The sequence below is a fragment of the Diadema antillarum genome, unplaced genomic scaffold (genome assembly GCF_040938485.1).
Source record: "Diadema antillarum isolate AM-2024a unplaced genomic scaffold, OU_Dant_1.0 seq00000135_RagTag, whole genome shotgun sequence".
Lineage (NCBI taxonomy): Eukaryota > Metazoa > Echinodermata > Echinoidea > Diadematoida > Diadematidae > Diadema > Diadema antillarum.
The window spans coordinates 1,001,151-1,019,378 of NW_027271212.1; the positions used below are offsets into that span (position 1 = coordinate 1,001,151).

Consider the following 18,228-nt stretch of genomic DNA (forward strand, 5'->3'; position numbering starts at 1 on the left):
CTTATACAGTGCAAGTGGATTCCTGATGAAGCGGTCAAACGCACACACACTGACACACATATACATACACATACACACACAATGACTGATATCTGCAGTCATTATCTTCAGGATTAAAGAAGACGGATTCCATCACAGAATTGGAAGAATAACTTGGTGAATTGTATGTAGGTCAGAAGTTATTTTGAGTATAACGTATTTGCATTTACGTCATGAAGGCAGTTTACAAAGTTTGACACACAGCTTTGGTTGTGTTAGTTGGAATAATCATGTACCTGAAAGTAAATAAGGTAAACGCACGAGACCAGGGGCCCGTTGCATAAAACTCCAACCGGATTTTTTTCCGGTTGAAATCACAAAATTCCGGTTGGAATCTCCCAACCAGAGTTTTTATGCAACGGACTTTACATTCTTAGGTTAGCAACCTTAAAAGATTCAGGTTAGGCAAATCCCAACCTGAATTTTTGAAGGTTGCTGAAAAAGTTTTATGCGACAGGACCCAGACGTTAATTTGGTTTAGAAAAAACAGTCGATGCCGACCACGCGAAACTGATATACCGCATATGATTTGAGCGTGATGGTAAAAAACAACAACAACAAAACATAATACACGCCTTTATCTCTGAACCAGTCAGAATACGGGATGTACACCAATTTTCTTACCAATTTCTTATACCTTGATAACAAATTTGTCCATAGTGATGAACTTAACACAACCATGTAGCTTATAGCATGTATAAAATAATAATTTCTTAGCAATGTGTTCATAGCAATATGTGATGCCCATAAATAGGCCCTACCTGAAGTGTTGTGTGAAAAGATTGAGAATCCCTTTACTTGATCCTGTATCCCAGGCCTACTTTGGTTACAATCGTGTAGTTAACGAGAAAATGTCTTAACAATGTCGCTTATTACAGTTGTTTTGCAAGCGGAAGAAAACATTGGTTCATTGCTGTTTTACGTGATGAAATCACGAGTTTAAACGAAAAAAAAAATCACATAAACTTGTATAGCGCTCGGCATGATTTTTGTTTTGTGTAGATACACAGTCCGCTATAACTACACCTTGGTTATTGGAACATTCCTAAATTTCAGGAAAGAACATGATTGAATTTAGTATGCTCCTATTTTTGTAAACATCCTGTGATTGTGAAATATAGCAGATCAATAAAAATCCCTGTTGTGGCTATTTTGTTGTGTATTTGTTGCGCTTGCAGCTGGTTGACTGGTGTGGACGCTCCTCGATTGCTTTTTATGTGATTTTGTCCACCTTATTTGATGAATGGAAAGCTTTGATTTCACATACGCACACAAGCATGCATATGTATTATTACAATATGAATATTTAAGTGTACAATCACCTGGTTGTTAAATGTTTTACTTAATGCGTTATAAGGGACATGTGTGTGTGTGTGTTTGTGTTTGTGTGTGTGCCTCTACATCTCTGTTTTTCTGTATGTATTTACGTCTTTCTTAAACCTACGTATTCATCTGTTATTGTCATCTTTTTAATCTTTAGATCGACGTGGGAGGATAGTGTTGTAATATACTGATGTCGCCACTAAAGGCGGTGTTACCATTAGGAGCAGTGATTTTAAAAGTGCTCGAGTGATTATGATGCATATGTGTAGGTCAGTTGCATCACCAGACATCCTACCACTCCATAAAAATTTCACAATAAAGCCTAAGATATAAGTAGGTATCAATCACTATTTTTCTCAATAAACCGTAACTGTAGACGTTTTAGTCTATAAACAATTATAACTATGGTTCACATTTTGTATATTATCTAACAATACTTGGCATTGATTATACAGATTAATATTTTGACATTCGTTGTTTCCATCCCAGACTCACATGTTATAACTATTTTGAAGCATTTTTTTTTGGGGGGGGGGGGGGGGGGGGTGATGTTTCATCTGCAAATGGTAAATAGTGCCTTTAATAGGAGATGATTTATCGTGCCGGCGCCGCACCTCCGAAGTCATTTACGGTGCTCATAGTACAATGTAACCGTTCGCTGTGAAAGCTCCAGTAGGGGAAGTGTGGGAGAGTTGAGCCACTGGGAGAGTTGATCCAGGCCACCTCACATCTTCATAGTGACTGACAGCAGTCAGCTGCTGCCATTTCTTGTTCATGCCTATGATTAACTATATACCAGTGTACGAGGCAGCGACGTTGGACGAAGCATGACAAAATAGTCAAAGAAAAACCATTTTTGGTCACCAAAAGTGAATGTCCACTTGTCAGATATGTGGTTTTCTCTCACACCTATGGCAGAGGATAAGTGCGAATCAGTTGGAGTAGCAGATAGTCTGTATATCATTTGTTTCTTTCAGCAAATTTCAACATGTTTGGTGTGGTCACTTTCATAGGTTTTGAGGGTCAGTTTAAATGGCGACTGTGGGGAGAGTTGTGCCAACGTGTCGAGGGAGAGTTGTGCCATGGCTAAACCCTGTATTCCAATGGCTCAGCCCTCAAGTGGCTCAACCCTCCCTTCAAGTGGCTCAATGAGTGTCATTTTTTGGTCAAAGAAACGGGTCTGCAATTGGATGAGGTGAGGAATATTGGAAAGGTGTGTGGTGTTCTCGCCAGGGGTGACGCCCTACAGGCGGTTTCTTCTTCCTAACACCAACAGTTGACTTATTACGCAAATCCAATCAGGGTGCATCTAGAAATCCTGATCATGTGATCGTAGGTGGACCCCAACAACATCCACATTATCCATCCGATGACCCGTAAGTCAAACAGATGCCCCGCCCCCTCTGTTACCATTACACCATCTTTCCTTAGATAGGTTTCCATAGTCATTTTCTTTTATAAGCCTGAACTTCTTAATATTATGTAGGGCCTATAGCATAGTGGCTCAACTCTCCCAACCCCGTGGCTCAACTCTCACCACATCAAGGGAGACTTGAGCCATTTTGCAAAATATTTTTGTTGAAGTGTCACCCCCAAGTTGTTTGTGCTAGGTGTCTTATTGGGCTATCATATTATGCCTGAATAGTTGTAGTATATACCTGCGAACGAATAATCCATAAATTGTGTATAGTTATTGAACAATATCACTAAATGTAAAAAGTGGCTCAACTCTCCCACACTTCCCCTATACAAAAATGACTACTATGAGGGGCACAATTAAAATGAAGGGCCCAAGGTGATGTCAAAACCATAACTATGCCCGAAGAGAAGCTGAGGGCATAGTTATGGTTTTCACATCACCGAGGACCTACATGATTTTAACTGTGCCCCGAATATCAAGCTGTCATTACTTGTTTTGTATACCGAAAATGTAGATTCTTCTTATCTGATTGGTTAAAAGGTTACCTGAATTAAACAAGGACTCCTGTAATCAACGCTGATCGACAGCGCGGCGGTCGTATCATTGCCATTGCTGCGTACTATAATGAGCGATCTATGTGTACGGGGTTGCGACTGTCTCCAAACCTATTTACAGGGCACAGTTGATTCTATGCCCCGGGCACAGTAAATAATGACGTCATTTTGATCAAAAATGGGGCACAGCTATTTTCACGACTCCACTTTTAACCAATCAGATGAGAGGAATCTATATATGAGGTACTCTCTAAAAAATATCGAGTGAAAATATTCACTCTTAAAGGAGTGAATACAAAAAAAGAGTGAATTTAGAGTGAAATTGGAATGAATTTTGAGTGAAAATGTTCATTTTCACTCGTTTTAGAATGACGTCAGGGATCACTCCAAAATCTTCGAGTGATCCTTGACGTCACTCCAAAATGAGTGAAAATGAACATTTTCACTCAAAATTCACTCCAATTTCACTCTAAATTCACTCTTTTTTTGTATTCACACCTTTAAGAGTGAATATTTTCACTCGATTTTTTTTTTAGAGAGTATAGCTGCTATTTTCCACATGAAGGACCTTTCACACCCTTTCAAGTACACCAAAGCACTTCGTCTAGTTTAGCAGGAAAACCGTGAGGGGAAAAAAAGACAATGTTCTCCCGGCCAGGTCTTCAACATCTGTAGGGTGAAACCTGCAAATCAACAAGCATGCAAACTACTAAAACCAACAACACGTAATTCAAAAGCAATTTCATTTCTCAATGAAATGCGAGTAATTCAGTGCTTTTTTTTCTAATACACTGTAGGGCCTACAGGTCGAAGAAGATTGATCTTTATGACGATTCTTTTTGTGGATATCAATTGTAATTACAATTACTTGTGACTTACGTCATCATTATAAAAACAAGTAGGTCTCCTTATCAGATGGTAACATTATTCTTTCTCTTATACAATGAGCACGTTATTCATCATATATATATTCGATGCGAAGTCTAGTTTTTCAGTTCTCTTTTCGCTCCGTTCTCCTCCATAAAGCGTCTTTTTCTTTTCTTTTCCTTTTTTTTTTTCAATGGAGACGGTTATTACACCTGTATCATTTTGATTTTTTTTTCTAATGGGACCCGAAGAGGGCGTTCTTCAAAATCAGGTCAATGAGGTCATTACCTCCATGCTTTGTAGCTTTGGAAGGGAACCAGTTAACTCACTTCACATCTTGTAGCCAGACGGGGAAAACAAGCAAGCCAAAATAAACAACAAACAAACAAACAAACAAACAAAAACAATAACACAACAACAACAGCAACAACAAATCCACACAAACAAATAACCAAGCCTTGCGTGTATTCAGGTAAAACATGGCATCAGTAAGAAAGTAAGAAAGGAAGGAAATTTCCTCGTACTATGTTGTAACAGTCGGATTCTATTCTATTCTATGACATGCGGTCAGTGAAACTTCTATTAATATTTATGATACCGCCAAGCAGTTCCGTATGTGATGAAGTTCATGACTGTTAGTCACACACGTTTATACCCTTTCTCGTCTTTCTTTTTTTTTCCTGCAAGAAAAATTGCAAGTACTGTCGTAACATTCGAAATCGAAATCATTTATATAGGCAGTTAGCATTAAAAAGTGAATGATGCAAGGTTTCAAAGTTTCGTCGAAGACCATTACATCATGATTATTTATTTTTCCTTAGTGAAGCATGCAGACGCAACGTACAAATCAAACTACAAATCAAGTAAGCAAGTATTATATAAACATAATCACGCTCACTTTGTTCATTTTTTCCTGGCTCGTATATAGGCACTGCAAACGGATCGGTGTTTTAACACCACTGGTGTTAAATCTGTCACAACTGAGATTCCGGACCACAGCAGCAGGTGTAGAAAATATGTTGTGATAGTGTCGAAAAGTGTTCATCCGGCACTTTGTGGTCTTAATTTGACACTGTAGATGGTGATATTTTTGACACTGCGTGCTGGTGTTAATTTAACAATGACACTATCAATGGTGTTGAATTGACATTGCTGGTGTTAATGTCAATGGTACTCTCTAAAAAAAAATCGAGTGAAAATATTCACTCTTAAAGGAGTGAATACAAAAAAGAATGAATTTAGAGTGAAATTGGAGTGAATTTTGAGTGAAAATGTTTATTTTCACTCGTTTTAGAGTGACCTCAGGGATCACTCCAAAATCTTCGAGTGATCCTTGAGGTCACTCCAAAAGTTAAAGTTTTTGCACGAACACAGTGTCAACAGTTTTGCATTTCAAGTTACTAGTGTGAGCGTAATCAAACAGACATTATACGAACATAATAATATTGTAGAGGTGGTATAATCACGATATCCGTGGTATCCGTATGTAGATGGAGTGTGGGCTGTGGTATTGTAACACTCTTGTTTTATCAATTATTTTATGTTCATGACAAATCACCACTTCCGATCAGTTTCATTCATTCTCAATATTTCGCGGTCAGATTACCTTCATGATTTTGCTCTGTCATCTTCCAAGAAATAAAAAAGAATGAGTGATATAAATGATAGAGAATAAGAAAATATATCATCCATGTTTGGCGCTGTCACCAAAATAAGAAGCTGTAGACAGGAAACCAAAGTGTGCTTAAATATGTTCTATCATCAAAGTATATAGCACTTCATAATTTGTGTTAAAAGGTCTATAAGGCATGATATTTTGCTAGAGCATATGAAATACAATCACAGTAGTTTTTTTTTTTTTTTTAAATTTAAAAATCACATCCGTCACACGGAGGCCGGCCTAAAAAGGCCTATGAGTGATGAACATACATCAAACATAGAAAGTAATACAAAATATATGAATCATTTGTAATACATACAGACTACCATAACAAATAGTTTAACACAACAAAAAAGAGAGAATAATTATGGTGGGCTAAATAATACATGAAAGAGATATTCAGTTGTGGGAATATAATAAATTATTACGGCACGTTAAAATAAGTGTTAGCAATGCTCAACGTTTCACACAACAACATAGGTGTCTGGATATTGACGGTGAAAATTCAAAAGCGGCCCCAAGTTTAAGTTCTTTCAATATCAATTTGAACAATTTTGTTTTCAACTGTCTATAAAAAGATATTTCTGTCCTATCATCAAAGTTAACGCTTCATGTATTAACAGTATAAAATTGTAAAATTTGCTGATTCTTAAATAGTTGCCAAATAACCGGAACAAATTTTGTTTGCTTTTAAAATGCAGCATTATTGTTCAACAGCTCCGACCATCCATTCATTCTTGTTTTGTTACTGTCCTCGGCCTTTCTATCTTCACACCAAGTATACTGGTAATAAGTTTCTCTCACTCTCCCTCCTCCTTTTCTCTACTGCATGAAAGCGACTTAGTGTAAGGGAAAGCGACTTAGTGTAAAGGAAAGCGACTTAGTGTATATGGGGAAAGCGACTTAGTGTAAGGGAAAGCGACTTAGTGTAAGGGAAAGCGACTTAGTGTAAGGGAAAGCGACTTAGTGTAAGGGAAAGCAACTTAGTGTAAGGGAAAGCGACTTAGTGTAAGGGAAAGCGACTTAGTGTAAGGGAAAGCGACTTAGTGTAAGGGAAAGCGACTTAGTGTAAGGGAAAGCGACTTAGTGTAAGGGAAAGCAACTTAGTGTAAGGGAAAGCGACTTAGTGTAAGGGAAAGCAACTTAGTATAAGGGATTTTTATCTAGGGTGTTTGTTTATAAAAGGGTTAGTTAGATTTCCTTGTCTTAGTTTGTTTCGTAATTCCTATTTCGTAATTATGTGCAACAGTACACTCAATCATGTGATTTGTTGTATTGTAGGAGAGATGCACCCTACAAACACTGGTTTTTAGCATACCTCCCATTTCCAGCATTTCCGTATACAATGTACTCAAAATAATTTGCTTCTAAACATATAAATGTCGTTTATTGTACATTGTTATATGAAATTATAACGGATTAAACTTTTGTTTAGAAAATACATATGTTTCTACTCAAAATGGAAAAATAATGGAATTAAAAAAAAAGAAAAGATGTTTAATAATCACATGCAAAAGATAGCATGGTCACTATACATAGTTTGCAAAATAAGGATTCATTCCAGAATCGGGAATTTAACTTGGACAGTATGTACATCTTGTACATCGCTATATGTATATGAGGTTTTATTTTTCACACAAATGCAGAGTTAAATAAGATGTGATATATTTTCGCTTATAATTCATCGATAACATCAACGTTGTGTGGATATAGTGCTCTGTCTTCTGCCATTGTACATCATTCTGGATGGTGATTTGTTTCGGTTGCAACAGCACGACTCGTCAAAGGTAACTCTGACTGTGTTAATTTTCACGGGATTCATCTTATGCAAAATCTATTATTTGCAAAATTCAAACAACGAAACGATTATTCCCGTGGGTCTGAATTTTCAACTTGTGTGTATGGGTCACATGTCATTTGTTAAGCCTCATGTTTTGATAAAACATAATAATTCATCTCAGGCTCAGTCATCAACGGTAAAAAGTGTGAAGACCCCCACCCCCTTTGCGTGTGTGTGTGTGTGTGTGTGTGTGTGCGTGTGTTTGTGTGTGTGTGTGTGTGTATGTTTGTGTATGTGTGTGTATATGTGTGTGTGTGTGATTTATTTATTTCTTGGGGGGAGGGGAGAAACTTGCCAGCCGATTTTGGGAGAGACGTGGAAGCAAAAAATGTGAATACTGTACTTTTCTCTCTCTCTCTCTCTTTTTTTTTTTTTTTTTGGGGGGGGGGGGGGGGCTTGTCATGACCCATCGTCATTGGGTCACCCCCCCCCCTCAGCAAAAAGATAGATCCACCCCTGCCATAATTACACTGCCAACTTGCTCAACATAGTCTGACTGAAACCAAACCTCGAATGCTTCATAAAGTGTTTAAATCATCATGGACAACTTAAAGCAATTACGTCAGACACGTTACAAAAGTAACACTCAGTCTGTTCAGGGCTTGAATAACAGTCATGTTGCCAGTCAGTGGTTATCCCCACCTGTAATGTCACCTGTAATATGATAATGTCAGTCGCACCCTTATTTTTTCATAAAAGACTTTGATGTCATTTAAGTGTTAATAATATGTATATAAGTATATATATATATATATATATATATATATATATATATATTATAAAGGCTTATATTACTTAATCATTATATCATTTTGACTTCCACGAATTGTATATAATTTGGTGTCCAATGATCTTGTGTGCGTGTGTGTGTGGTTTTTTTTTTAGCGCATAATAACGCGTGAAATTTATAAATGTCCATTTCCATGTAATTGTTAACTCCTTGCATATCCACTTCCCACAGAATGTTTCAGGAATGTAATATATTTCCTTGTGTTACCAAATAAATGAAAGAATGAATGAATGAATGAATTGATTAATTAATTAATCAATTAATTAATTAATTAATTAATGATCTAATTTAATGGAAGAAGAAAAAAGTCTAAGCATGAATTAATGACTGCATAAATCAATAACTGAAACGTACAGTTCAAACATCACTCAACAAAGAAGAGAATGACTTTCCGCGATCATTTTGATCTGAGTCTAACGGTTACAAATTAGCCAACAAAAACTACAAAACGCCGCTGCACGCATCGTTTCTTTGTCAAGCAAACTCTCTAAAAAAAATCGAGTGAAAATTTTCACTCTAAAAAGAGTGAATACAAAAAAGAGTGAATTTCGAGTGAAATTGGAGTGAATTTTGAGTGAAAAAGCTCATTTTCACTCATTTTGGAGTGACGTCAGGGATCACTCCAAAATCCCTGACGTCACTTCAAAATGAGTGAAAATGAGCATTTTCACTCAAAATTCACTCCAATTTCACTCGAAATTCACTCTTTTTTGTATTCACTCTTTTTAGAGTGAAAATTTTCACTCGATTTTTTTTAGAGAGAACGCAGTCACGTCACCCCTATCCTATAGAATCTTCATTGGTTGCCTGTAAAATTAGGTTTCAGACATACTTCTTCTAGTTATCATGTCATTGAGGGAACAGCTCCTAATTGCAATGTATATTTTGTTTCGTCGATACCAAATAGTACCAACCTACACTAACTCTTTGATCCTCAACTTCTATTATGGGTCTTTTACAGACACAATGTATTCCGCTTTCTATCATAGGAAATCTTGGGGGAACGAGCGATTTCGCTCACGCTGGACCAACACTGTGGAATTCACTTCCACGTGAGCTGAAAGACTCAAGCTCTATAACGTCTTTTAGGAGAAACCTAAAATCCTATTTGTTTGACAGTGCGTTTTGAAGACAGACTTTCATGTCTTCTTTTTCGTCTTCTAATTCTTTTATGGTAGGCCTATATAGGCTTATGCATTTTCAGTCTTTTTGCTTTGGTGTAAAGCGCCTTGAGCATTTAATCAGAATGGAAAAGGGCGCTATATGTATTTATTATTAGGCCTACCATTATCATTGCCAGGAATTCAAACATGAAATGCATCGTGTATTAGGCTATGTTAGTTACAGGAGCCTACACACTTCTGACTCACAAAAAAGTAACACCTTATAGGGGGAGGATTGTGTATATAGATCATGGAAGTTTGGTATGCCCGGGATCGGACGGTCCCGTATATACTACAACTTCCGTTTCCTGCTTTATTGGTGAAGATCTTTGAAAATTCGGTATTTTAAGCTTTGGTCATCTCATTTTCCCTCTGTATACAAACACAAATGACGATTGCAGAAAATGATACCAAATAGGCCTACTGAATAAATGAATCATCAGGGCACACATGATGATTCAGTTAAAAAAAAAAAAGGTGGAAGAAAAACACTGAAGTGATTGTCTAAAAGGAAACAAGACCTCAAGTTGAAGACAAAATAATACTTAATTTGGAAATTGCTTGAAATTTCTTGGCCCATTTTGTCTTTTTATTTGGATTTGAAATGAATGTCTATTATATACTCAACTAAAAAAACCTCTCCAGTCTTTTTGTTGTTGTTGCCCAGTTGTTTTTGCCATATTTCACCAAGGGTTTGGATTGTATAGTTGTTTCAGTCATTCCTTTCAGAAAGGAGCGACACAAAGATTCTTGTGTAAACATAACTGCTGTTTACACCTAATTTATTTGTATAATGTAGGGCCTAATTTCTGATCACAGCCTTGTATCCAACCGTTTGCATTAATTGAACGGCGTGGTTTTGAATCTCTTCTTTTGACAGTTTTACATTGTCCTTGTCCAGCGATAAAACGGACTTAAACATCCGGTATATGGACATTTTATAAAACAAGCTGTAAAGCGTCAAACTGCTATGGAAGAAAAAAAATAAGAAGTTTAGGCTAGGTCATGGGGAGGGAGGAGGAGGAGGGGGGGGGGGGGGTAGCATGCGTATGGGGGAGGGGTATGTGTGGGCCCATTGCAGTGATTCAATACAACCGAGATCATAACCAGCTAGCAATGTCGATCACACATCATTACGTCATTGGTAAAGCCAATGCTTGTACAAAGTACTGAGTCCTCGATATACGACCATGGAGGCGAAAGCGCTCTCCAGAATATGACCCGGAAATGATATACATAGCCAAAAACTTAGCCCAGACTACGCGAATAATAAATAGTTCCCAACGTAACTCAAAATGTTCAAGTTTTGGAACATTTAAATGATAATATATTCTCTATCTGAACATTAGAAAGATGTTGGGTCCATTCGTTGCTTCTTTTATAAACTGGTAATCGTGAAAAGGAGGGGGATCACCCCTCGCGCATCGATAAGACGACGCCCAGGAAGTTGGTTTCCAGTTGACCTCTGTGTCTACACGATGTCGACAACCACTTTTGGCTCTGCGAAACAACAGAGAAATTCCCTTAAAAATTAAGGACAGAAGAACAAATTTTACCATCTTTGGCAATATACGGATGAAAGATAAAGGTGAGATATAGACAAACTTTGTATGAACGTGATATTTTCTTTCCAACACCTCTATTTCGATATATTTTGCGCAGTATTGCATAAATATCGCGCGCTCCTTCACTGTGTGCGAATCTGTGCATGAAACGATTCCATGACATGCAACCGAACCGCGACAATTGTGTCGGTCTCAATGACCACGTATGATTCAGAAACGTACCGCAAAACGTACAAACGATAACGTTGTGATTAGGCCTACCTCATAAAGTCAATGGCTGAGACGCCTAGCGTTAGGAGAATACTATTCAGGTATTAACATTAGAGTAGTAACGTACGTTTCTTGTGGACATCATCGAGCCAAATGAAACTGAGCTGATTGGATGAGTGAAGTCAACCTGGCCTGCGCCTGGTGTGTAGACACTGACTAGACCAATGTCTATCACTATGACACAGCTAACGTCGTCGTTAGTGGTGATGATGTCGATATGTTAAAAACTCCTCCATCAACTCAACCCCCTGGTCAATGCTGGTACAATGTAGCTCACACAATTACAAACACAGCATGACTATGAGATGAACAAGCTATCTCCAGTTTCCATACTTACTACAGTACTCGTGGTACTAGGGCCCTATTTTAGACAGAGTTAAGGCTTTTATGTTTTAGGCTAGATCTATGGCCCCAGTCTTTACTCATAAAGACTTGTGATTGATCTATGTGGGGCCCGTCTCTCTTACTTAGTTATAAAGACTTGTGATTGATTCAGATCAATCGCAACTTTACGATTGAATGCAAATCCATCTTATAAAAAAGTAATGTTTGAAATTAAGACGTAGAACTGCAATCTATCAGTGTTGATCAATTGCGATTGATTGCAGCTTTCTAGAGATTTGTGATTGATTGATATCTATCACAGTTTAAAGACAGGGCCCTCGACCCTCTGCACACATAGACAACCTGTCTATGATTAACATTGTCATTAGGATTCTTACCTAGTCCTATGGATCCTACCACATAATGTAGTGACAGAGAATGTACCGTACCATCTTCACTAACAATGACAATGTTACTACTACTACTAGGGTCAAGGGCTAAATTCATTGATAAATTTATTTTACCTGAAAGATAATTTGCATGGGTGCAGAAACCGTGATTAGGATCTAACGTTACAAGAAAAAATGTTACAGTAAATATGGTACATGTACAGTATTGTATGCCCGACCTGTTCTGATTTGTGATGACTTTCCTCTTTTCTAACATTTCCCACTTGCTCCTGTTCGTGGATGCTGTACTGTGTACTTGTATGGCAGGGCTGCACACTAACCCATTTTTTCTGCCGGTCCAACCTGTCTCTTTCGGACCGGTAAATGCCCCGTTTTACCATTTTTTGCCGGTCCGAACAGAAAATTTACCGGTCAACAACAACAACAACCTAAAAAAGACATTAAATGACTTGCAAACTTATTTTCTTGTTTTTTATGGACGTACCCCCCCCCCACCCATGTACATTTTACAGATTAATTTTTTTTTTTAACTTGCATTATTTATTGCACAAAAAAATTTTAAAAAAAGATAGGAAAAATAGAATGTTTGTTTGTGATTTACAGTGTAAAATGATAATGAACAAAATCAGATTGTATCAAATGCGTTTGTGACTTTTTCTAAACATTGGCACACGAACTTGCTGAGTATCCTGCTCTTGGTGGTCAGTTGACGATTTAATGAATTATTTTAGCTGTGATATTTTCTACAAGGGGTTCTTTATTTTTACTATAATCTATTCGCATTTGTGCATGCGTTCTTGAAAGGTACACGACATGCAGGGCCGAATTCGCGATCCTTTTTGCGCCCATTTCCATCTCAAATTTTAGCGGGATTGTGACGATTTCATGAATTACTTCGGCTGTAATATTTTCTGATGCAAGCGCCAAAAGAGATTGAAAATGTGTCCTTTATTTTTTCCCGACAGACTCTTCAAATTTCGTAAGTGCGTTCTTGAAAAGATGCACCACATGGCCGAATTCATGATACTTTTTTCGCCTATTTCTACCTCAAATATCAGCGGGATTGATTACGATTTCATAAATTACTTTGGCTGTAATCTTTTATGATGCACGCGCCAAAAGGGGTTGAAAATATGTCCTTTATTTTTTCCCAATAAACTCTTCGAATTTCGTAAGTGCGTTCTTACAGATGTTCCACACAACCGAATTCATGATACTTTTTGCGCCTATTTCTACCTCAAATATCAGCGGAATTGTGGCGATTTCACGTATTACTTCGGATGTAACTTTTTGTGATGCACGCACCGGCAAGAATGGTTGAAAATGCGTTCTTTATTTTTCTCCCCATAATCTCTTCGCATTCCGTACATGCGTTCCACGACACGGCCGAATTCACGATCATTTTTGCGCCTATTTCTACCTCAAATATCAGCGGGATTGCGATGATTTCATGAATAACTTCGGCAGTAATCTTTTATGGTAAACGCGCCAAAATGGGTTGAAAATGTGTCCTTTATTTTTCCTGGATAAACTCTTCGCATTTCGTAATGCGTTCTGAACAGATATACGACACGGCCAAAAATCATGATTCTTTTTGCGCCTATTGTTTCCTCAAACTTCAATGGGATTGCGATGATTTCATGAATTATTATTTGGCCGTAATCTTTAAGATGCACGGGCCAAAAGGGGTTGAAAATGTGTCCTGTATTTTTCTCGCAATAATCTCTTCGCATTTCGTACATGCGTATACGACACGGCCGAATTCACGATCCTTTTATCGCCTATTTCTACATTAAATATCACACGAATTGTGGCAATTTCATGAATTACTTCAGATGTAATCTTTTGTGATGCACGCACCAGTCAGAATGGTTGTAAATGCGTTCTTTATTTTTCTCCCCATAATCTCTTCGCATTCCGTACATGCGTTCTTGAAAGGTATACTGTTACGACCAAACTCACTCCTAGAATGATCGCACAAAAGAAACAATCAACTGATGTTCAGGCGGTTTATTAACAGTGATATTGTGGGTACAGACTGGTAATCGGCGTCATATCAGTACAACAATGATCAATAGAAACAATTACAAATCGATAGTGGACTCACTTACACGTATTAAATAATCCTTTGAAAGTGTCCAAATACGATGTTCGATGCACAGATGAATGATCCTTGACGCACCGATGAATGATTCCTCCGACGTAACTCCAGAGGCGCAGGTTACGATAGTCCACGGTATAGATCCGGGGTAAAATCCACGATATATGTCCACGGCGAAACGTGCAGAGTCCAAACGTTGTGACGACCACGTCCAGTTGATGCGTTGAATGATGATTCACTTAATAATGTTCAGCTAGGAATCCAGCCCGTCACAGCTTTTCCGTAGCAATGTCCATTGACATAAAAATGGTGTCTATCCCCAATGAAGGCAAATTAATTATCTGCAGGCAAAATGTCTCCCAGGCCTTATCTCCACAAACATAACAGGTCAGCAGGTAACACAGGACTGACTATAACAAGTCGCTTCAGAGCCAGAAGTGACGTAACTCTCAGAGCAGAGGTGTTGGGTACTCTGCCTACTGCAGAATTTCTCTAGCTTATATACTATCTATTCACCCCTTCTAGCACATTCTATAACTCTCTCCAACCTACTAGCCAGTCTAAGTTCCAGGAAACCTGGATGACTCACTGCCTAACTATGTACAAAACATCACTGCCAAGAATAACTACCAATCACATTGGGCTACAGGGACAGTGCCTCACTCAGCCAAATATGTTAGCACTTCCCAGAACATTCTGGAAATGGGTGAAATCATTCTAGATTGAGTGAGCTATAATGTTTTTCCTATTCCATGCATGTACTGTATAGCTACATTGTATACCACCTAGAAAATTCTCCACTTATCTGGTCAGCCTGTATGTACTATATCTATACCACATAGAATGTTCTCCATTAATCTGGTCCACCTGTGTACATACACATTAAAACAGCCCGGCATACAGTACATCATACATGTACATAACTACTATTGTGTACATTTGTGACACCATCCCCCATGGGAAAAAGAAAGCCTTGCCGTAGCAAGGGTTTCTTTTACCTTCACAATTTCTCATTATTATTTACAATGAATGTGAGGTAAAATCCAAGTCAAGCTACAATAATCACATACTATCACATGCCTTTTGGATAGCTGTATTAATTCCATGTTCTCTTTTCATGGATACCATTTACAATGATATTGCTTGGATTCTTGGAGCTTATACAATCATATCAAACTGTTTTGCACACATTAATGAATATGCTAAACACATACACTGGAAATGATATGCGGTGAAAACTTTTCACCTTTGATACTCTCTTCATGTTACACTCTTGACAGAGCGTCTGCAATTACATTGTTTTTGCCTGCCACATGTTTGATTTTGAGTGCATATGGCTGCGTCATCATGCTCCATCTGAACAACCTGTTGTTCTTCATTTTGAACCGGTCTAAAAAGACCAAGGGGTTGTGGTCAGTATAGACCGTGACCTCCCCTTTGCTATTTGTCAAGTACACTTCGTATTGCTGGAGGGCAAGGATGAGACTGAGAGCCTCCTTCTCAATTGTGGAGTACTTCTTCTGGTATGTGTTCAATTTTTTGGAGAAGTAGCTAACTGGTCGTTCAGTGCCTTCTTCATCTTCTTGGAGCAAAACCGCTCCCACTCCTACATCGCTAGCATCTATTGCCACCTTGAATGGCTTTGCGAAGTCAGGAGCTGCCAAAACAGGCTCATTAGCAAGGACTGCCTTTAGTTTCTCGAAGGCTCTTTGACACTCATCAGTCCACGTGTACTTCGCCTTGCCCTTCAGCAGGTTTGTTAGGGGGGTGACTACAGTGCTGAAATTCGGTACAAATTTCCTGTAGAAACCAGCCATGCCCAGAAATCTGAGCAACTCCTTCTTGGATTGGGGGATGGGAAAGCCTAGTATAGCCTCTACCTTAGCTTCTCTTGGCAATACTTGTCCCTGACCGACTACATGCCCGAGATACACCACTTTGGCCTTTGCAAATTCACTCTTTGCCAGATTAATCACCAATCCGGCCTCCTTGAGTCGATCAAAAAGTTGCCGCAAGTGTGTAATGTGCTCCTCCCACGTGTCACTATACACTAGGATGTCATCAATGTATACTACACAGTTGTCAAGTCCGGCAATGATTTGGTTTGTCAGCCGTTGGAAGGTGGCTGGAGCATTTTTCATGCCGAATGGCATTACTTTGCATTGGAACAAGCCATCTGGTGTAGCAAAGGCAGAAATCTCTCTGGCTTTGTCGGTCAAGGGCACTTGCCAGTATCCCTTTAGAAGGTCTATTTTACTGACATATGCAGAATTTCCGACCCTGTCAATGCAGTCTTCTAGTCTGGGAATGGGGAAAGAATCTGTTTTCGTCACGGCGTTTACCTTGCGGTAATCAATACAGAATCTTTGAGACCCATCCGGTTTGGGCACCATGACAATTGGGGAGCTCCAACTGCTTTTACTAGGTTCTATTATGTCATTGTCTAGCATGTATTGAACCTCTTCCCTTACTTTTTGCAGTTTGCTCGGGTTTAACCTGTAAGGGTTTTGCTTGATAGGGTCAGCATCTCCTACATCGACATCATGTACAGCCAGAGGTGTGCAGCCTGGCTTGTCCTTACACAATTCTTCGTACTCGTGTAACAGACTAGTCACATCTTTCCTCTGATTTTCAGGTAGGTAGTTCAGTGCCTCATCTACTTTCCCTAACATCTCTGAGTTAGACAACCTGGCACTAGAGGGCTCACTTCCATTCTCATCTTGAGCTTGATCCTCTTCATCTACTTCTTCTACTACCACCTGAGCTACGCCTACTGGCTGACTAGCCTTTCTCTCATAGTACTCTTTCAGCATGTTTATGTGACACACCCTCTGATCTTTTCGTCTGTCTGGCGTACTGATCACATAGTTCACATCATTGAGTTTCTTTTTGACACTGTATGGGCCACTGAACTTGGCTTTCAGTGGTTCACCTTGTATGGGCAGCAGTACAAGAACTTTGTCACCTGGGTTGAAAGTTCGGGCTTTGGCATTTTTGTCTGCCTTTCTCTTCATAGAGTCTTGTGATACTTTCAAGTGTTCCCTAGCTACCTCACAAGCCTTTGAAAGCCTTTCACGAAACTTTGACACATAGTCAAGTAGGTGGACCTCATCATCCTCAGTCATGAATTTCTCTTTGATGAGCTTCAGTGGGCCCCTAACTTCATGACCGTACACCAACTCAAATGGGCTGAAACCCGTCGACTCATTTGGGGAGTCCCTCGTTGCGAACAGCAGGAAAGGGATGCCCTTATCCCAATCCTCGGGATACTCCTCACAAAATGCCCTAATCATTGTCTTTAGGGTCTGGTGGTAGCGCTCCAACGCACCTTGGGATTGGGGATGATAAGCTGACGACTTCAGCTGCTTCACACCCAAACGATACATCACCTCTTGAAATATGCCTGACATGAAATTTGACCCTTGGTCAGACTGCACTTCCTTGGGCAACCCATACCTAGTGAAAAACTGCACTAGAGCATCTACCACAGTCTTAGCAGTGATATTTCGCAATGGGATAGCCTCTGGAAACCGTGTGGACATATCCATGATTGTCAAGAGGTACTTATGACCCGACCTAGTCCTAGGCAAAGGTCCAACACAGTCGACTAGAACCCGACTGAATGGTTCTTCAAACGCAGGTATCGGAATCAATGGCGCCGGCTTCACTGAATGCTGTGGTTTACCAGCCACCTGACATGTGTGACAAGTCTTGCAAAACTCAGCCACATCCACATTCAACCCTGGCCAATAGAAATGCCTCATGATCCGATCCTTTGTCTTTCTGACGCCTAAATGGCCGCCAACAGGTAACTCGTGAGCAATCCTCAAGATCTCACCGCGGTAACAGGGAGGGACAACAACTTGATGGACCACCGTCCAATCCTCGTCAGCTGGCCTATG

At 39.1% G+C, this 18,228-nt stretch overlaps 1 protein-coding gene across 1 annotated transcript in view; it reads left to right on the forward strand.

Annotated features, from left to right (window-relative positions):
* Positions 1–11,135: 11,135 nt before the first annotated feature.
* Positions 11,136–18,228, forward strand: part of LOC139727528 (cytoplasmic protein NCK2-like) — a 41,378-nt gene continuing 34,285 nt past the window's right edge. The window contains exon 1 of the mRNA XM_071638502.1: positions 11,136–11,244. Within this exon, the coding sequence (XP_071494603.1) occupies positions 11,232–11,244 (13 nt within the window). The 5' untranslated portion in view covers positions 11,136–11,231. The remainder of the gene's footprint in view (positions 11,245–18,228) is intronic.